This window comes from Orbicella faveolata, unplaced genomic scaffold, assembly GCF_042242905.1.
Source record: "Orbicella faveolata isolate gen_17 unplaced genomic scaffold, um_ofav_v1 contig_3, whole genome shotgun sequence".
In the NCBI taxonomy this organism is placed as follows: domain Eukaryota; kingdom Metazoa; phylum Cnidaria; class Anthozoa; order Scleractinia; family Merulinidae; genus Orbicella; species Orbicella faveolata.
The window spans coordinates 5,092,149-5,113,502 of NW_028301558.1; the positions used below are offsets into that span (position 1 = coordinate 5,092,149).

At 39.9% G+C, this 21,354-nt stretch overlaps 3 protein-coding genes across 9 annotated transcripts; 2 read left to right on the forward strand and 1 right to left on the reverse strand.

Annotated features, from left to right (window-relative positions):
* The first annotated feature begins 90 nt into the window (after positions 1-90).
* Positions 91-21,050, forward strand: LOC149106156 (TNF receptor-associated factor 6-like). 6 transcript variants are annotated; one of them, XM_089297599.1, is made up of 10 exons: positions 91-649; positions 880-1,057; positions 1,403-1,460; positions 2,579-2,689; positions 3,040-3,198; positions 3,791-3,868; positions 12,315-12,392; positions 14,035-14,546; positions 18,877-18,947; positions 19,305-21,050. In XM_089297599.1, exons 1-10 carry the CDS (start codon positions 577-579, stop codon positions 19,349-19,351), a joined length of 1,365 nt encoding a protein of 454 aa, XP_089153725.1. In that variant the 5' UTR covers positions 91-576; the 3' UTR covers positions 19,352-21,050. The 6 variants fall into 6 exon arrangements, with proteins under 6 accessions (XP_089153725.1, XP_089153727.1, XP_089153728.1 ...); XM_089297601.1 differs by having other exon boundaries at positions 19,308-21,050; XM_089297602.1 differs by having other exon boundaries at positions 2,585-2,689.
* On the forward strand, positions 7,961-9,684 carry LOC149106157 (uncharacterized). The gene has a single exon (XM_089297612.1). It carries the CDS (start codon positions 8,109-8,111, stop codon positions 9,183-9,185), a length of 1,077 nt encoding a protein of 358 aa, XP_089153738.1. The 5' UTR covers positions 7,961-8,108; the 3' UTR covers positions 9,186-9,684.
* LOC149106158 (uncharacterized) lies at positions 9,795-12,219 on the reverse strand. Of its 2 annotated transcripts, none has more exons than XM_089297617.1 (2): positions 12,051-12,219; positions 9,795-10,664 (listed from the first exon to the last, which is right to left on the reverse strand). In XM_089297617.1, exon 2 carries the CDS (start codon positions 10,658-10,660, stop codon positions 9,959-9,961), a length of 702 nt encoding a protein of 233 aa, XP_089153743.1. In that variant the 5' UTR covers positions 10,661-10,664; positions 12,051-12,219; the 3' UTR covers positions 9,795-9,958. The 2 variants fall into 2 exon arrangements, with proteins under 2 accessions (XP_089153743.1, XP_089153742.1); XM_089297616.1 differs by having other exon boundaries at positions 9,795-10,669.
* Positions 21,051-21,354: the final 304 nt, after the last annotated feature.

Below are 21,354 nucleotides of genomic sequence, written 5' to 3' on the forward strand. Positions count from 1 at the left end.
TTGCGTGTCAATTAACTCGTCAACAGCATTTTGCCCGCTCAAATAACCAAGCAAAGACAGCTAGAAATCGCTCCTCCGGATTTCGGTAGGGCGCGTGCATTTGAAGTCTGGGTACCAGGGCCAAAAAATCAGCTAATCAAACAAGCATCTTTCTTTATAAACACCGTACAAACACGTATAATCAGGTCGTGTTTGCCTTATTTCTTTAAAGTCATTTTAAAAAACCAATCAAAACCAATCAATCTCGGAAGACTAGGCCAAATCAGCGAGGGCCTTAGTTCATGCAAGGGTTTCTCCTGTCCGCCATTTTGAAAAGTGGACAAGATCGCAATCACAAAAATACATCGGACTCGTCAACAAAACATCGACAATTGCGTCCGCGTCCAGTCGGTGTTCCGAGGTACTTAGACTCACCCACTCTCTCCCCATTACTAATTACTCACTTACAAAACAATGCCAGATAACTTAAGATAGCTGGAACCAAATGTAACGAAACTCAAACGTACTGAAACCACTTGGAAGCTAAAGAGAGTCTCCTGGTAACGGATAAACAGACGACGCGGTAGCCAAAAACCTATGAAGGTCAGGTCAACTCCATGTTTTTGTAGTGTCATTGGAGACGCTGATAGCGTACGGTACATTTCACAAGGTTAGTGGTCTAAGTTTGTAAAATTGTACTGATTTTCGTGTTCACTTGTCTAATCTTTGCCCTTTACGGACAAAATGGCGTTTGTCAAACGGGCGAAAGATGCGTGTAAAACCGTCGCTGTCATCGTCAATGCCAGTTTCGTATGTGCTTTACTCTTCGACAATGAAATGGAGGAACAATTTCATGTAGTAAGCACTTTCACTTTCTACTTCCGTCCTAATCTCTTTTAGCACTGACTATGGAGGGAGAATTCGAAGATGAACCCAGAATTGGTGGCTACAATTTTGCGTTTGTAGATGAGTTGTCTCCAGGCCAAAGCTGCTCCATATGCCTTCTTGCCATGCGAAGTCCCGTACAGACTGCGTGTGGTCATCGATTCTGCAAAGACTGTTTATTAAAAGCATTCAGGTATTGTATAGTATGCACTGTTGATTTGATGCCATCGTATTTCTTTCGCCGCCTCACGATATAAACACAGTATTGTTAAAAAAAAAAATGAGTGTAGTGCAAGGAAAGTGGAAAGGGCAAATTATAGTAAACTAAATATTCCCTACAATTTAGCTCTTGAGTCCAGGGCACATTCTACAGTTTATTTTGTGTTCAGTTTTTATTCTCTGCGAGCAAATGGAAAGAAAACTGATTTGTCCAAGTGGTATAAATTCTCGTGTTGAAAATCGAGTCGTCACAGTTTGACACATGTGTTGATGCTAAATTTATTAGTCGCTGGCTAATCTTAAATTCACAATCCATCAGTGAAGGTGAAGTTCCCGTTTGCCCACAAGATAGATGTCGTATTCCTGAAAATGAAGGGGTGAGTATAGTGAAAATTGCAAATCATAAACAATGAGTAATATTCCAGATAGGCACTTTTGGTGACAGAACGCGAAAGCAGAGAACGCGGAAGCAGAACGAAAATAGCTATGAACTTAATTAATGCATATTAAGTTAATAACTAAACAATCACTAAATCGGTGTACCCAACCGTTTGTTCGAAATAGAAGGTATTTCCGTCTTCTTAGAACTAATATTCACTTCATCAGACTTCAAGATGTAAAGAATTAACCCTAAATAATCGATCGCAAAGCATAGCCTTTAAAACGAAGAACTTATTTTGTGTCACGGATTCATGACGGTTGCACATGATCAATATCATGATCGAGGTCCGCAAATTCAGTGCTGTTTTGTTGGGTCAGTGAAAGCAACGAAAGACAAGAGCTGAAAAACGAAAACAGATGTTGTGTCATCTGGCATTCATAGAAAAATTTTATCGCTAAACTTTCCGCTCTGCTCAATCAGATCGCAATTTAATTTTGCATGTTTGATCAACTGTTAGAGAAAAAGTCTTTACACATATTTGAATTAATGAATAACTGAATAGTGGGTAACGTGACAATATTTCAGCCGGGGGGGGGGGGGGGGGGGGCTGAGTCCACCAAAGGTGCTCTTGTGTGAGGCCTTTCAAATAATAATTATTTGTGCAGAAAACATTGCTGATGGTAATCAATAAATCGTGGATCTCAACGAGTAATAGTCTGAACTAATAAATACAGTTGCTGAAATTTCAGTGCCCAAACGATGGCTCACTGGTTCAGTACTCATTGTTCAAAGTCAATTCCCATTTACCCAACCAATTCATACCAATCTATTTTTAGGGCATTGCATTGATAATTGATCAATAATGAATACACAGTAGACTACACTACAAGTAGTCCCTCTTTCGCTTTGTCCGTTGTACGTGACGCGAAAGAAAACCGCGAGAAACAAGTGGCTGCGCGAAATCCTGGGGGCGAGGAGCACATTTCGCGCGGCCATATTTTTCTCGCAGTTTTCTTTCGCGTCACGCACGACGAACTAAGCGAAAGAAAGACTACTCGTTGTCTAACAATGGACTGTTCAGTTAGACATTAATCTTACTTAAATTTCTGTAAGTTTCAGTTCTTTCGTGATGTGGCCTGGGAGAGGGAGATACTTTCTCTTCGCGTCAAATGCAAGAAGAATGAAAGGGGATGTAACTGGACTGGACAACTACGTCATTATGAGGTTCCGTAGCTTGCTGCATCTAATATAATTAGCTTAGTTTTAGATCAGATGAAGTTTTGATTATTTCTCAGGTGTAATGCAGATTGATTTTCGAACAATGTCTTTTAGCTATGTGTTGCAATGATTCGAAGGCAATAAACAAAAACCACACTAACCCGCAATGACATCAACAACAACTGACTAGTTTCTACTACCAGATTTCTTTGCCAATTACAGGAACCGTTAGAGAGGCATCTTTGATTTTCCTCCTTTAACAAAACCGTCTCGCGTATAAGAATGCAAAATGGAAACAGACAGCTTCTGACACTGTGACCGTAAGACACGAAAGTGCTCTTTTTTTCCTTTTGCAGGAGCACTTCGTTGCCTGTCAATATGAAGAGGTAACTTGTGATGACTGTAAAGGAGAGATGCAGAGAAGACTCCTGCACGAACACACCACATCAGAGTGCCCAAACAGGATCGTGCAATGTGTATACTGTGAAGAAGAGTTTCCCATCTGGTTCACAAAGGTAAGACTGCTTTACCTTTATAACCTTACTAGCGAATCTCACACACGATCGGTCGCTTTTAGGCCCAGGCATGCGTGCATATACCAGAATCACATGATCTGCTCCTAAGATAATGCAAAAGGTTTACAGCTGTTGGCTTGTAAGAAAGAAGCAGAAGTAGAAGCATTTGCGGAGTCTAGATGATGCATTTCCACGATTAGGGACAGCATTTGGGTATTATAATTGCAAAAAAAAAAAAACAAAAAAACAAAAAACACACACACACAAGACAGGTCGATCTCTCGATCCAACTGGAGTAAAAGCTATTCTGGGCCAGTTTTGTTGTCATTTTGGGCATGGAATAGCCCTTGAGCTTTTCGACAGCAATTTTGGTAGAAACTCTGCCCAAAATTGCGTCTCATTCACGTTGGATAACCTCGTGATGCAGATGAGAAAAGTTAAGTGTAATAAAGGCTATTGACCATGAGATAAAAGACCCCTTTCTGTGTCCAATTATAATTGAAATTGAGATGAAAGTTTTAGCTCGTTTGTGGGTGGTACTTTGTGGTTGGTTTAACTGTTTCTCACATTTAGTGCTCGCCTATGTTCACAGTTTCATGAAGATAACGAGTGCGCACGTTTTCCTCTGGAATGTACTCAAGAATGTGGATTCCAGATTCCCCGGGAAGAGGTAAACAAACATCACTTCATCCAATAATGATATATATGAACTTAAATGAATGACCAGGTTATTACATTTATTTTTTTGAAGTGCTAATATAAGCTAATGTATTTCTCGTGTAGTGTATTCTTTCTGACTGATACAGATCACATGCAGAATAGCGAGTGACAAATAATCGAATTTAGAACTCGGATGGTCAATGGAGTGAATTAGGTCACTTTTAATCTACTTTTAACTGTAAATCACGAAAGATGTGTTGACAAAGTTGGCAGCTTAACGGAAACTACAACGGCACGAAAAATCGCCTTTACCGCTCGTCAAATGTGTGGTTAAAGATTTTGTAAAGGCCTCCTTTGCACGCTTTTGACGATCTGTGACGCGAATCAAAGATCATCTTTGAATAAACCTTTACCACCAAAATCAAAGGCGTGAAAAGCCGTTTTTACTCACCTGTGAACGCCTTTGTTTTTAGGGTTAAAGGTGATCCTTTGATACGCCTTTACGCATTGTCAAAGGTGGGTCAAAAGTGTAATCAAATTTGTCTGCGATTCAAGTCAAAGGTTTGCTAAAGACGTGGTCGAAGATGGCTGTGACGCAGGCCAAAGGTTTGTCAAAGGTGCTCCGCGCGTCCCGCCCGGACTTCTCGCTCGCGCTCCTCTTTCGCGATTCGCGACCGTTGATCACGTCTCGCGCGATCCACATCTTATACGCATTTTTCTGCTTGCTACACTAGCTTTGTAGCACCGCATACGAAGGATGCAATCATATCCGTACTCTTGTTTTATGTCTGACAAGTTTTGAAGATTATATCAGCTTTAATAAGGTTATTTTTTACCAAAACTCTTGACAAATGTTAACGGAAAAGCGGCCCAGAAAGATCATTGCACCTGATTTTAGGAGAATAAATATACTCAACTTAATTCATCTCAGTTTTAATTTTTTTTTCCCGTTTTTATCAAGAGTAAATACCTTCAAGTACCTTACATAAATGTTTTGGGCTTCAGATTTCAAAAAGCCACGTTACAGGCTTGGTTTCAAACTACACGCAGAATGCGACTGATCATGAGGAAAACATTGTTCTATCTATCGTGAAAACAACAGTCAACAAATCGTCTATGGTATAAAGCGCATTTATAACATAACTAAAGCAAAGCGCGCGCTCTGATTGGTTAATTTAACGTCTACTATTTGCCCATGGGTGTACGCTGCTGACGTGTGTGCTGATGTTTACAAAGCAAATCTTTTGACTGACATTGTTTCCAAAGTAATGGCCGACGTCCTTCTGCCAGAAATGCGAAACTGTCTTCACAGTTGTCTGAAGCTGAAACTTTATCGAGTTACTGGTGTGCAGTCGGTTGTCATGAATGAATTTTCGCGCGCTTGTTTTCTCTTGTCATGTAAGACTACACGAACATTTTTTTGTGATGTAGCTCAATAAAAGGACTTCTGTTGTTCCAATGTCTCAATGTTATGTTATAAAACAAATGGTAAACGCCATAGCGTGCACTATTGAGTTATGGATGCACGCGGGAGGTTGCTAAGCACGAAAGAAGCGTAAGAGTCGCACGAGGCGATCGCCTCGTGCGACTCTAGCTTCTTGAGTGCTTAGCAAACCTCCCAAGTGCATCCATAACTCAATAGTGCACGCTATGGCGTTTACCATTTGTTAATTATCTAACATTGAAGTACTATGGCTAAATTCTCAGTTCCTTAAATTTACTAGACCAGACTAGACAATAGAGAGGATAACCGCAAAATTTCGGGAAAGATATGGCAAACTTTGCACAAAATTCAACTAGTGTAAAAGCGTCCTTTCCAGATGGCACGTACAGTCCGTTGCATGGAACTCCCAATGTTTTGGCAATTCTCCTTTTCTGCTACTTGCACTTGCTAATTCTTGCATTATAAGTGGAATGGAATACAGTGTTTTCCACTTCTTTCTCATCAAAGTTGTTAAACTGCCTTTTTGGGGTCAATGCCAACTGAATCCCCATGCTTTCTAGGGAAGACACATTTTGACAAAGTCTAAGGCGTTGACGAAATTAATCAATGCATCTTTACTGGATAAGTCCATCCTGTCAACCATTGCTTGTCCGCATTTGTCTAAACAGAAGCAAACAGACAAGAACGTTGGAGATGAATATTAAGGGTGAATCTTGGCATTCTATTCCTTAAAGTTAACCCATGGTTTTTGCTAATATCACATTAATAAAACGTGACCAATCAGATCATTACTCCTCCTCCGAATAGTTTGTGCTTCTGTCAATAGTAAATATGTATTTAATTTTACCGCAGATTAGGAATTTTAATCTTAAACTCAGTCCACTAACAAAAGAACGGTGAAAATAGTCTTCTCTGTAGTCCATAAACATATTTTCGCTCACGCGGTTGGTGTAAACGCATCACATGACCGAATATGCCCCAGGTAAAACAGGGCAAAATATGAGTAATATTCCTCATTTTCAAAAGATCCAGTGTGTTGCGTAATATACTTGACTGAGGATAATTAACACAATAGCTCCATATTTTGACTTTAAAAATATATAAGGATATATGTCTTCGGCATTATGTGCTCCTCAAAGCTTACGGTTTTCCTTGAGCTTTGCTCTAAGAAAACTGTTTGCTAATCTGGGAAATGGTACTGTCTGTGGACAAATATTTTCATCAGAGTGCATAACACTTTTCAGAGAAACGCACGAGTCAAGGATAGAAGAGGGGACTCAATTGGTAGCCTTTTTTTCATCATCTCTCTGCATTCTACTTAGAGATTTGGTCACACAGGTATGCCATTAAGAGCCAGTTTAACAAGCTAATTTCACCGGCTGAACAAGGGCTTATCCCCAGCTAGAATTTCATAAGAGAACAAAAACTTGGGGTCATTTTAAAAGTGCACAGCTTGGCACAAATAAATAAAAAGCCTATTAAGCCAGTTTACCAGTCCATCTGTCTGCCTGTCTCTTACAGACATCTCACAACAGAGATCTTTCATGGTTGCAAAATAGCAACCTAAAAAACCAACAAATCTGACATACATGTAAACTGTGACAAGAAATGAGGAATACACACACATTTGGGAATATTGCTGTTCCTGTGTAATTTTCCACAGATCTCTTCATGATCAGAAGTGTTATCTTTTTCCTTATTTTCCTTGTAGATCATATGTGAGAAGGAGCATATAAACATATCAAAATAATTGCACAATTGATTAGTAAACAGTTAGCAACGACTTGTACACTTTTTTTCCACTGAAAAAAATTCCTGAAATTAAATAATTTAACATGAGACATGCCTGCATGGAATCGCATAGCTGTTGCATTCATTGAAACAAAAATCCAGTGCAAGATGATGAATACAACCACTATGATTCCCAGCAGCCGCATCTCAATTAGAGGGAAATGGCCATTATCCAGACAAATCTGCCAACAAAATTTTAAATTGAGTAGATAGAAATAGGCCTCGTTTGATATATCAATATTGTAACATAGCTCCGAGGCTTTCTGGACAAACGCCTATATTTAGTGTTGTTTTCTTCCTATTCAAGTCTCCTTTGGGAACTGAGGGACAAAAGGACCTTACAAAATGCGCAATTTTGTCCTGAAAGCCTCGGAGCCATGTTAGAATATTGATATTTATAATCCATCAAATATTTTCGCTCGCGCGCGATTGGTCTAAACACGTCACGTGACCGAATATTCCACAGCTAAAACTGGGGAATATCCGAGAATATTCCCCAATTTTCAAAACTGCGCGCGTTGCGAAAAAGATTTGAAGAACAATAAACACAATAGCCTCCATTTTGGGCGAAAATATGCTCGGATATTTGTCCTTGGACATTATCTGTTCCTCGAAGCTCACAGTTCACTTCTCGGAACAAACAATTCCCGCGGACAAATATCCGAGCATATTTTCGCGCCAAATGGAGGCTATTGTTTATATCGAACGTGACCTATTTCAGCAACTTAGGTAACACGCACAAGGACTTCTCTCTGGCTTGCAGAATCTCGAAAACTCATCAGCGTTCAACAAGATTTGATTTTAGCTATGATATCTATTTTCATTCAGTTGTGACAAAGTTGTCGTGGTGAGTCTTATTACTAATAGAGACCTTACGCAACAGGACGGTTCGATGTGGACGGCGACCTCAGATCGCGCGAGGACTGGGCTGAGCACGCGAGCAATGATGTTGCCGTCCTAAACGTAAACAAACCTTACGCAACACAACACGACATGGAGATGACTTGAAGCTAAAATGGCTACATTTAGGGAAGCAAGAGAAGCACTTTTACACGCTAATGACCTGAATTTGATTGATGACGAAGAACTACTGTTGCTTTACGATGTGAACACTTCGAAGAACCTCGAAATCCCGTACTGGAAATACGACAAATTTGATCTTGACAGTCTTTCCGACGACGAGTGCAAAAGCGAATTTCGCTTTTTGAAACATGACATATACGCTTTAGTCGATGTGTTTAATCTTCCGGACAAAATCACTTGCCCAAATCGTTTTTCCGTGTACAGCGATGAAGCACTGTGTATGCTTTTACGTCGATTTGCGTATCCGTGTAGATACGAAGACCTTGTACCGCGTTTCGGAAGACCTGTTCCCCAGTTGAGCATGGTGGTGGGAGAAGCGATGGATTTGCTTCATGTGCAGTTTGGACGTTTACTCTCACGTCTGAACCAACCGTGGCTGTCTCAAGCACAACTGGCTCAATTCTCTGAAGCAATCTACCGGAAAGGAGCGGCCCTTGACAACTGTTGGGGATTTATAGATGGGACGGTTCGACCAGTCTGTAGGCCTGGCGAAAATCAAAGAGTACTTTACAATGGGCACAAAAGAGTCCACGCAATTAAGTTTCAGAGTGTTGTTGCGCCCAATGGACTTATCGCAAACCTTTTTGGTCCCGTCGAGGGAAGAAGACACGACAGTGGGATGTTGGCGATGTCTGGCCTTCTACCGATGTTAGAAAACCACTGTGTTTCCCCAACTGGCCAACCACTCTGTGTGTATGGGGACCCTGCATACCCACTGAGAGTCCACCTTCAGGGACCATTTAAAGGCAATGCCTTAACACCGCAGCAGCAACAATATAATTTGTCCATGAGTAAAGTAAGAACAGCTGTGGAGTGGGTATTTGGAGACATTTTGCAATACTTTACTTTTTTAGATTTCAAAAGGGATCTCAAAGTTGGACTCAGTGCCGTAGGCAAAATGTATATTATTTGTGCCTTATTAAGAAATGCCCACTCATGTCTTTATGGGTCAAATACTTCCTCGTTCTTTGGTGTCGAACCGCCTTCATTACAGGGTTACTTTATTTAAGATATTATTAAGTCTTGGATGTTGTCTCAATTAAGTTTTTGCACCCCCCCTTCCCCCTTCTGATAATGTTCATATGAAGTAATGGCATAATTAATTGCAGAGTGTTCTTAGAACCATAGTTGATTATGAAATGGCTTTGCTGTTTCGTTAAATGCTGCGATGTAACAGTGAAATGAGCATCAAAAAAGTTTGATATTCAACTTGTCTTAAATTTCAGTGTGGCAAGACTATGGTTTGCCAGATTGAGAGTACCCCAGACACTCAGCCCCTTCCCCTGTATGTAGAGAAGGTTTTTCTGAACCTAAATTCTTACTTAAAGGGTATTTAATTCCCTTAGTTTTTTTTAACTTTTCCCCTATTGGAAAAGTTTAATTGACAACATGATGAAGGTTTTTATAAGGAAATATATATTTTATTGTATAAATATGTGTTAAATAATGATCACAATGTTCAGAAGCCTTTTATGTGTATGAATGACTAAAAATTATGAAGGTGAACTTGTTCCTAAAGAATATTTGAAGTTTAAAGAAAACACCAGTCTAATGTCTAAATCCGTAAAAAAAATTGTTACAATAGAGGATGAAGACACATTCAAAGCATTGTACAATATTACTTTTTAAACCTTCAAATTATTAATATTAATTAAATAACTGATTCACATTTCAACAGACATTCATGTTTGTGGTTCAATCAAATCATAAAACAATTGCATGATACGAACCAATAAAAATGTGTACCCAAAACAAACCTTATCCATGTCTTAAATTATACACTTATTTATTAATTTTTTCAATAAGTGTCATGAGAAGTTGATTTTGAAGCTGCTGCTGCTGCTGTTGTAATTGCATTTGCTGCTGCTGCTGTTGTTGCTGTTGCTGTAGTTGTTGTTGCATGAACTGAAACATCTGTAGTTGTGCAGATTGTTCATCTTTCTTAACTTCCAGTTCTCCTTTCCTCAGGTCAAATTCCTTTTCAGCCTTTTCTCTCAAGTACACAAGGGTTTCCGACCCTGATGCTCTCTTTCTGGGTGTTACTTCACCGTCCTCAGCCTTTCTTTTCTTGGTCTCTCCAAGTTTCTCCATGGAACGCTTCCTCATCTCTTCTGCTTTTTTTCTGTCATTTTCTTTATTTTTCTCGCCCTGTTCTGAATTCTCACAAGCCTCCCTGTCGCTCTCCTCAAATCTCTCAATAATCTGGTCAAGCAGCTTGTCCGTTTCTGACATCTCGGGTGAAATTCCACTCGCACTTTCCTCTTCTGCCATTCTCTTCTTAAATTTCTTGGCCAACAGGGCATACCTGTCTCTCACAGCTCTTTTGTGTCCAAGTCGATTTCCAAATGCTTCAGTGGCATTCAACCTTTCTGTGATATCTTCCCATATCTTTCCTCTCTCCCTTGTTGAAGCCTTGTACTGGTAAGGTTCGGACACAACTATTTCTTGTAATAGAAGTAGATCACATTCTGTTTTCCACTCCATCTTTCTGTTCTAGGTTATGAAGAAACAAACATGTTGAAATTCTTGGTTTTTAATTATATAAAATGAAGATAAGAGGTTGATTACTTCACATGCAACGGTCTTTGGGATCAGAATTTCTTTTGCGAAAGGCACACTGCATTATTTTTGAAGAGGATTGAAGTACAGCATGTTGGCCTTATAATTCCGGACACTTTTTGCAATAACCACAATATCTTACCTCAACAGAGCACTAACAGAGTTATAGCAAGGGGGGTCCTGGGGTGCCCATGACCCCCTTTTGTGAGATATTTTTTTCAGTAAACAACAAGCAAACCTTTTTATCCAGGTGGCGAAAAGTGTGAATCCGAAGAATCAACATGCCATAAATTTTTTCTAGTGCTAGGTAGTTATATACTCCATTTTCAGGAGTGAACATCTGCAGTGGACTATGTAAGTACCCTGGGCGTGACATAGTGTGACCCCAAATCCTAGCATTACGCCCCTGATTAACGAGCGGAAATTTACTCACAATGTAGCTTTCACTGCTGGTAAGTAAGTCATGAAGTTTTATCGCCTAAACCTGCTTGGTTTCTTAGTAATTACGGAAAAAGTTGGCCAAATTCGGTGCCCTAATATTTCTGACGATCGATTCGCTTCGAGATAAATACTCCCTTTTTCTTGGAATTATTCTTTTCGATCATTGCAAAATACGTCTAATAAAGTCAAATGAAAAAAGATTCACTTAAAAAGTTACCTATTTTCCGAAGCTTAAAGCATTTTCTTTCGATTTTAGCGAAGAAGTCATCAGTGTAATTCGACGTGCGATACGAATCACATTAGAAAACTTTTACATACCTCGACAAAAACTTGAATCTTTCTGTCTAAACGGAGCCCAACTCAGCCACGAAACGAAATAATGAAAGCAGACTAATCAACAAGTCTTCGAAACGTATCGTTCAGATTTCTTTTTATCTTTACTACGAAATACAGAATCGTAAGAGTGGAAGTGTCCGTAAATAGGGCAACATACTGTACAAATGTAATTTATATTTCAAAGTTGGTTTACAACAAATAAAAATATATCCCGCACTTACACTGCTGAAAACAACTCTCAAAGGCAGAAAAAGATTAGTTTACACCAGAATTGTTATTCGGACGATAAAGATGAAACAGAAACTGCCATAAAACTGTAAAATTACAGAGAAATAACTTAGAAAGAAGGAGAATTAAATTTTCACAAATAAGCCAGTCTGAGCACTTCGTCATGCGTTTACAAGTAGGCTTCATTTTCGTTTTAAAAAAAGTTATTTCCATATATACAAAGGCTGGTAACTAAAAAGGTAGACTGTTTCTATCGTTCAATCCAAAAAATTAAAGGTTAAGATGAAAATAAATGGATAAAAATACTCACGTTTTCCTCAGAACTTCAAACTCCTTGTTTTCACGTCGTGAACGCTAAGAGGACGGCAGTGATAAACCGGAAATGGCGTCAAATAGCTTACGAAGCAAGCAGTCACGCACGTCACACAATGAAATTTTGCCGTCCTCTCCTTGAGCCGTCCTGTTGCGTAAGGTCTCTAATAACTGACACACATTAGCTGAGCGACGATCCGACAACGTTTCCAATCCTTCTTACGAGACCGACAATCAGAAACATGCATGTTGTTTTTTTCAGGTGGAGTCCCACGTGAGGGACGATTGTCTGATGACCATGGTGCACTGTCCTTACGAGGAAGCTGGATGTACGTTCCATGTAAGTTACGTGATAATATTGCGGTTTGGTATTCACTTTGCCGTTGAAATGATCCACCTAACCAATCACAAAGGAAAGACACTGAATCAAGTAAAAACACAAAGTAAATATACATGGTGCCGGCGCAAATCGCCGCAAAACCTTTGAGACCGAGTTACCGTTGGTTTTGGTTTAAGCTCTGATTGGTTGAGAAATTGTCGGGAATCTTAGGGAACCCAAAGCAATTACTCTGGGCAATCACAAAGGACACACAACCCATGGCTAGTGAAGCAATCAAAACTTGAAGGAAATACATGTCGCTGACGTGAAGCGCGAGAAAACTTGAGCGAGCAAGTCACGATTGGTCAGTTTTGTTTCACTTTTGATTGGTTAACAAAGTGATCGAGTCTTTTTTAGCCCGTCGCTCAGTGTAGTAATGCAAAACCAAAGTAATTGCGAATTACATTCGACACAAAAACTGCTCAAAGCGTTGTAAAGCAGAACTAAATTAAAAATAGGAGTAACTTTCACATTGAATTGAAAATCGTTCTAACACGATTGCTCAGAGTGCGAGATTGTCTAGTTGAACATATTTTTCCTTAAGACCTAATTACCCGATAATATATCATGTTTACAATAAAACGATGTGAGTTATTTTTAAGTACTAAACGGCAATCAGCTACTTCCGATATGACGCGTACCGTCTTTTTAAGTAATGTTAAGTAATTCTTCATTTTCAGTGGAATTGGTGCCAGAGACTATGGTCTCTTGGTTTAATTTTTAACGCTGTTCTGGCTCTGTTATCCGAATTCGCTGTGTAAACGACGGATATTTTAAATTCAGTTCGCTAAAGAGCTACACTTTCAACAGAGACAACAGTTTCAACAGACTTTTGGAAGCGAACGCAATTGTCAAGACTTGGCACTCAGATGAGATCAAGTCAAGTCAAGAGGGAATGGCTTTTTATGTGGACCTCTTATTAAGCGAACACCCTCTATTAAGTGGAAATCTGCTTGAGTCCCTAAATTTTCTTCACATATGTACTGTAAAATAAACCTGGACCCCTCTGTTAAGCGGACGCGGACACGAATATTAAGCAATTTTGTCGCACAAAACCTGCAATAACCGGACATTTCAAGAGCTTTTTACTTCTAAACGCTCAGCTCGGACTCTTTTAACATTGTTCAGCGATGCTACAAAGCAGCCTTTTTTCAAAAGAGTTAGTAATCAACTATTATTTCACAATATATCGGAACCTGTTTAGAACGGACACCCTGTATTAAGCGGACACTAGTGAGTGTCCCAAGGGTGTCCGCTTAACACAAGTTTCACTGTACACCTGAACAATAAGAAAGCCGGGCTGACACAAAATATAAGCGAAAAGAGTTGGTGCTTATTAAGAAAATGTGTAGTCAAGTCAAAAGTTTCGATGACCGCTTCAGCGAGTGGGTTGTTGATGATCATATTCAATGGCCAACATTGACTAAAGAAGGCCACTAAATTGATGAGAAAGCCATTATTATATTTTTTTTCAATTTCCTGTACTTAACGTACGTTTTTCGAGGTACTTAAGTATTTTCTGGGGGGAACGTTACCCGGGGTTCTCCAAAATACTTGATCTCACATGAAAAGTTAATTCAATAGTTCTTTTAATGCTTCATAGGACCAAAGGAGTAATTTGAATGATCATCTTGAGACCTCGAATGAGGAGCATCTGAGAAAAACATGGTCTAAGCTCCTAAGGACAACAGAGCGATTGAAGGAGCTTGAGGCAGTGGAGGGTCAAATTGAAGAATTGCAAACCGATAAAGAATCCATGAAAATGTTACTGGATGGCAATAGCGAAGAAATAAGCGACCTCAAACTGTCGGCGAAAAAGCTTGAGGTGGAAAATATGGCACTGAAGAAAGACGTAGCAGCGCTTCAAAAACAGCTAGAAGAAGTAAAACTTACCGCTGCTGGTGACAAGGAAGAGGTCCGTTCACTGAAAGCGGAATTTAACGCATTGAAGAAAGACGTGGAAGAATTGCGATGTAGTACCCCTGAAAAGTCCGAGAAGAAAATGAATAATTATTGGGCTTGCCACCCGCAATCAGTGCGGCTGAAACCTAATTATTCAGTCTTGCATACAGAAACCGCGATAGAAGGACAAAAAGCATCGGGTAGCATGGAGAGGTAGGTAGAAAGAAATTTGGTAACCTCATTGGGGGTTTGTGTTAATTTCCAGGAGGCAGTTTTATCACTGGGTTACTGTGATCTTAATCTGCATTTTCACTATCTCACTATCTCTATCGAACTTCGCTTTCTAGTCTTTATTTTCTATTAATCGCATCAGGAAAAAACTTACCAACATAACACAAGATAATAATTACTATCTCTAGGAATAGTTAGACTACGAGTAGTCCCTCTTTCGTTTAGTCCGTCGAGAGTGACATTAAATAAAGCGTAATAAGAATCAAAGTGGCTATCAGCCACTCAACTTGGAAAATGGATCATCTGTAAACAGTGACAATTTTAAAGTTAAAGCCCACTGGCAAAACGAAACGGTACGAGAATACACGAGAGGAGATGTAACACCTTTGAAAACATTCATGAAGTTACTGGTGATCCTCGTCTAAGTCAATGATAAAGAAAGTACAGCTTCTTGTCCGATCAGCAAAACAAGTATAATCGGATTCTCATTTTCATTCCTACTTTTTTCGTTCTTTATTTTCCCAGGCGATATCAGTGATTTTTTTCTTTCTTTGTTACCATTACAGAGATCTTAGAAGTAAAAAAAATTATCCAACGCAGAGTCATAATACCACAACGACAGCACCGCGTCTCGTCCGCTCAACAAAGTTAAAGCCCTGTTCGGCGGGGTTCCTGCTTGGATAGGTTACCAAATACGACTACCCCGTGTTGTAATAACTTTTTTTTCTTTTTTTTTTTCTTCCCTTTCCAAGGCGATATTAGTGACTGCTGAACTCCCAGTCTTGTGTAATGTCTTTTTTTTTCTCTATTTATCAACTATTTTGTTCAAATCATTTCGCCATGTCCGTATTCATCTTTGAAGTATTTATTTACAATACTGTATAAATAATAGCGAAACGCGTCGCTCGAATTCTCCTCATGCAATTCTCTTGTCTGTTGATCGTCCAAAACTTTTAATCGCGGCTTAAATCATAATTCGAAAATTGATACAGCTCATCAATTTTGTGATTTTCAATATCTTCTCAGTTTCGGCAATTGAGTACGATTAACCCTGTATAAGCGGACACCTACGGGAAATGAACTATTTATACAATTAGCTTCCATATATAAAACGTTCGTGCGAAAATCTATTCAATGTAGATCATTTCTGCGGTAAGATATTAAGTACTTGCGTCAGAAATCCAAAGAATAACTAACTTGATCTGACACTGTGCAAGCGACTGTAAGACGGCCTTGGACAGCGCGATGTTCGAAACCCAGGGGGGACTCCTATATGAAAAGGTCGGAATGCTCGTCGTCTTAGGTACAAATCAAGGATTCTGGTCTCACTTAGGGTGTTGATGACGAAATGCCACCATTCTTAGCTGTCGAAGTATCCTTTAGGGTGATCTCGAAGAAATAGTAATAAAAGAAATGCTCTCATTTGTTTTCCGCTGATCTCTCGAGTACGCAAGTCGGGTCAACAAGTGTGCGCGGGATCCAGTTGAAGGATCTTGCGGTGCAACAAATCCACTCCTCAGTTCTATACCTCTTGAGTCGAACAGCGTTCCGAATTTTAGTGACACATTTGCGGGCACACACTCAGTTTGATTCACATACGTTTTAGCGTCGCAAGAAAAAATTATTTCTCATCCTCATACAGACGCGAGAATGAGAAAACGTCAAGACAAATAATTATATTGGATACACTTAATTACATTGGAAATTCAGACCGAAAAATCACTCGTCCGTGAAAAGTCAAACTCTCTGGCTGTGTCGGTAGGCCCCACTTTCTAGGAATAGTTGGCACAAGTACTATAGCCGCCCCTCCCCTTCCTCCCCCATCGAGCCGAAAACAAAAAGGATAGAGCTTTTTCTACATAAGTGTTCCCGGCGATCTTTATTAACAGCTGATCAAGTTTGAGGAAATTGGAGTGCGCCTCGCAAACCCTGTTAGGGACTAATTCCATTCAAGAGCGGCTTGCGAATGTATCCACGCTTTCGATGTACTGGGACCTTAGGGACCGTTCATTTTTTATGAGGGAGGTGGGGGGGCTGGTGGGATTTGGGAAGCACCATTTAAAAATCGCATGACCCCCCCTCAGCTTACCAATTTTTTCACATGGCCCCCCCTTATAGCGGTCATTTTTTGGGATGACCCCCCCCCCAAAAAAAATTGAACAAAAAATATTTAGATTTCAACTTTTTTAATATTTCTCTATTATCCCCCTACTTCACGTTATTGTGCTCACTATGAAGACAATATTTACAATCTCTATACGACAGAGAGCTGTTGTTTAAAAAACAAATCAAAAGAAAGAGAAGTCAATTTCGGATCTCCTAGTTATGGCTCGCCCTGAGCGTGTGGCATTTGGCCTCTCATTGGCATCTTCCTCATCTGAATTGATGAATGCAAGAATGACGTCACTTGAGTCATCTTCTCCCCCAGAGTCAATGGCATCACTGTCATACTCATCATTGTCACTTTCATCCCTTTTACTGCTGTCAGCACTTGCCCTGTTGTCATTTTGTGTCAATGTCCTGGCATTTCTCAGTGTTGGTTGGCCAGCTCTGAGAGGACTCTTCTGCTACAAGCATGAATGTCTTACAATTGCCTTTACTTTCTCACTCTTGCTGCTTTTCAAATGCTGCTTCAGCCCGTGGTGGTTTGAGTACTTGTTTAGTTCTGGAACACGTAGCTTTTTAAGCTTAGTTAGATCTTCGCACAACTCAGTCCAAGGATAATCCTCCTCCCTACTTAACTTTGTCTTTTCTTCTGCTCTCTTTTTCCTTTTAAATTCCAGCACTTCAAGATGCTGAAGATAATCCACCACAAACTTCGATTTGACAATAAACTTATCTGCAAATAGAGCAACGCTCTCTGGGTCAGATAAAACCAGCCTGCCACTTCCATGCTCTTTCTTCTTTATACTGTTAATCCAATCGGGGAAAGAGCGCATTACTACATGAGCATCATGAAAGAGGCTCATTCCAAAATGCGCAATAATGGCGAAAGCACAAGTCATTTAAGAAAAGGTTTACAGCTGAACGATCCAGGCAGTTTGACATCTTACACGCAAAAGAAGCAATCTTTCTAAGTGCGGATGGCTGTTCAGAAAGGGCGAGTGAGTTTTCCATGCAAGGGTACCAGTTGAAGCCCAGTGATGGAAGAAAACTGAACTTCTCCATCAAAGAGCACAGAGCAATGGTGGAAAAGTTGAATGTCATATTGAAAGATGTAAAGGAACACGATTCCACACTATTTCAGTCCAATGGGCTTGCTTTAAAGCAGGGCGAAGAATTTGCCTACAGTTTTAATGTAAAACAGATCAAATGCACAGAAGCTTAGTTGACGAAGGTCACGCAGGACATGGAAGCACTAGAAAATAAGAAGAGCAATTATAACAGCATATTCAAAGGCATACTCAAACAGCACATCAACAAAAGGAGAAGGAAAAAAGAAAACCGCAGAAAGTCAAATGAAAGAAAGAGGAAGCGGACTGAAAACAACGTCCAACGAGTTTATGGAATCTGTGTTGGAAACCCGCTAGGAAATGATCTTCCACAATGCCTTGTGTACCTTCCTAGAACGGCCGTCCCGGAAGAGTGTCTTAAAGTTGAGGATGTTGCCACGTCGATATTTAGAAGAGATGGGCCATACATCGCACAGCTCTTGGAAGGAAATTATTTCACCAATGCTGCAAGAAGCAGAATCACCACCAACCTTGAGCGGGAAGTCAGAGATTATGTTTACACCTTCATGTACCCTGAAGAGTACACTCTGACGGAAGCATTGCTGCTTCTTGCAGGATTGGTGAAAGAGACTCCCATAGCAGCACAAGCGGCGACGAAGAACTCGACGATAGCGGAGATGAAGATGAGTGCCAGTGAAAGTTGCATTCGAAAATAACAGTGTTAAATACTTCTTTTCAGTAGCTACAAATGCTTTTTGTCACCAAACGTTTTTTTAAAGCAGAAGGAAAGTTTGTAATAAATTTGTATCCTGCCTTCTGTGTTTATTCTATAGCAATTTTTTTGATATTCAAACATCATGCCATTTTTAAGTTTTACTAAAATATTTCACGTGACCCCCCCTTTTTCCCTTATTTTTTTGGGATGGCCCCCCCTCGAAAGCCATTTTTTTTCGCATGCCCCCCCCCCAAATCCCACCAGCCCCCCTACCTTATAAAAAATGAACAGTCCCTTATCTTAATTTCTAGACAACGAATTATGTTTTTTGTGGGTTTGTTGTTTGCTGCAATAGAGTTTTAGTTTGCTCAAATGTAGGTGTACATTCGCTGATGATGCTAACTTTCTGATCTGTATTTGACAGCCAAAGACAATGGACTTTTGCACAAAATGACAGATTGGAGGGGAAGAAGAAGGAGATCAAGGGGATGAGAGGTATGTATACAGGAATTTTTCCGACGAAACCTTTTTCCCCAAGGAGGCCAGCTCCTATTAATTTCCAGATCAAAGGTTTTGGCTATGGCAGGAACACAGGCTATGGTAAACCCGGTGATTGCCAGCCTCATCCAGGGTGACAAATTACTTTCTTTGAATGCCTCCCCCATTTCTACTTACATGTAAAGTTTTGAAAAAGCCCGCGATCTGAAAAGGAAGTGACGTCATTATGACATTTTCCCCCAGTATTCTACTCTCTTGAGCAGAATGCTTGAAATGGGTTGGTGACTCAATCAAACGGAGATTTGTTACACATAAGTTAAAAAAATCTAAAATTTGTTTCATTTGGTTGATCAGCAGCAGAAAGAATTCCCGGTATCCGGAGAAGTTCAACCAAACAGTAGGCCGAATGTTTAGCATGGTTGGGGACAGTTGCCGAGGTATAATTTTTACCCTTATACCAAATGCCAACTGGATTAACAGAAATATAACTTTTGAAGCTGCCTTATTTGGTACTAATCATATTGTTTAGTCAGCAAAATACCCAACATTAGGTAACCAGGGTTTTAGGCGCTACTACATGTCAGGTTCATAAGGGTGGCTGTGTTTAGATATCTGATCTTTGCCAGCATGCAGTACATTTTTTTCGAATTTTTTGCTCAGTTTCCTGCTTAGTTTTAGTTTTGAGTGTGAAGATACAGCGGAAGGTCTCGTAAGCGGACACCCTCAGGACGCGAAAAAGGTGTCCACAACTGAATCTGGTCTCACTGCAACAAAATGCAGTGATACAGTTTACAAATTTTTATGCACTGTAAAATCATTGTGACGAACAGCATTAATAGGATAATGGGATTTCCTTTCGGTGTGCACTTACGCGAGCTTCAAAACAAAGGAAGGTCTAAATCGCAAGTCCCGAAGGTATCCTCGACCTCTTAGGAAATGTCCGCTCAAGGGAGTGAGTAAATAGAGTTTGTATAGGGAAAAACGGGGTTTTGTGAAGGTGGTCGTAAGTAGAGCTGTCCGCTAACGAGTGACCATTAAGAGAACTTCCACTGTATATCAAACACTTGAGAGAGTGTTTCACCACAATTTCAAACTCCTCGAAGTTTGTCAAATGTGTTGTCGGTGTCTGGAAAAAGTGGTAGAACACAGCCTGACTTGTTTGAAAAATTAAGACATTTTCACAGTGTTTGTTTTACGATTTAATTAGCTTTTATTAGGCTGCTTAACGCAGTATGGCTGAGATTACGAAGTTGATTTGACTTTTCCAATTTCAGCAAACTCAGTACAGCCTGGAGCACATATAAATAATTAATGATAATTAAGGTCTAGTTTGTCGATGTCATTCAGTGTTATGCTTTCTATAGACAAGCTCCAAATGGAATGGTTAATTGACGACTGTCCACATCCGTTTCTATTTTCGTACTTTTAGGGAGCGCGCGACGAGCACGAAGACCGAGAGTTCGTTACTCTATACCCTCTTTCGTTTCCCGTTAGTCCAACCCCACCCCCGGTGTTCATCGTGGTGCTATATAGTGCCCCGACAATCTTAAGAGAAAATAGAGGGCCTGTGAACAGACTATTCGGGATCCTTGTATCATAGAGCTATGATCTGGTAACGAATAATAGTTCGCTCATAGTTAATAGAGGGGAATGGTTATGAAACTCGACAAAGTTCTTTATTGTATGTTTTTGTTCTCTTTTTTGGCATTGACCGTGCACAAAACACAATATTTGTTTACCACTGACCGAGGAACTAACCAATAGAGACTTTTTGATTTCATAACTCATGTATAGTGTATGAACACAAAACAAAAGATTGTGCACGGTCGTGGACCTTGCAACTTAAGTCTTGACATCTTTGTTTGTTCCTTTGATGTCGCCCGGCTTCATAACCATTCCCCTTTATTAACTATGGAACGCTTTGCTAACTTTTTTACAGTATAGTTTTAAGCGAAAATATACCTATCTTATTACACAGAGGTCCATGCCAACACCATTGTTGGTTTAAATAGTCTTTTCTCGGTAAAACAACTGAAGTTATGTTCACATTGTTTTTTAATCTTTGTACTAAACAGTATATTAAATGATTTTGTTTGTTAATGTTGTGTGTCAATTCACTCATCAGCAGCATTTTGCCCGCTCAAGTAACCAAGCAAAGACAACTAGAAATCCCTCCTCCGAATTTCGGTAGCGGGCGTGCATTTGAAGTCTGGGTACCAGGGCCAAAAAATCAGCTAATCAAACAAGCATCTTTCTTTATAAACACCGTACAAACACGTATAATCAGGTCGTGTTTGCCTTATTTCTTTAAAGTCATTTTAAAAAACCAATCAAAACCAATCAATCTCGGAAGACTAGGCCAAATCAGCGAGGGCCTTAGTTCATGCAAGGGTTTCTCCTGTCC

Bases quoted from the DNA above. Each gene is read 5' to 3' on its own strand.
- LOC149106157 (XM_089297612.1), top strand. From the start codon at position 8,109: ATGGCTACATTTAGGGAAGCAAGAGAAGCACTTTTACACGCTAATGAC.
- LOC149106156 (XM_089297599.1), top strand. From the start codon at position 577: ATGAAGGTCAGGTCAACTCCATGTTTTTGTAGTGTCATTGGAGACGCT. The intron at 3,199-3,790 runs GTAAGACTGCTT...CTATGTTCACAG, and splicing joins TTCCCATCTGGTTCACAAAG to TTTCATGAAGATAACGAGTG. The intron at 18,948-19,304 runs GTATGTATACAG...TTGGTTGATCAG, and splicing joins GGAGATCAAGGGGATGAGAG to CAGCAGAAAGAATTCCCGGT.
- LOC149106158 (XM_089297617.1), bottom strand. From the start codon at position 10,660: ATGGAGTGGAAAACAGAATGTGATCTACTTCTATTACAAGAAATAGTT.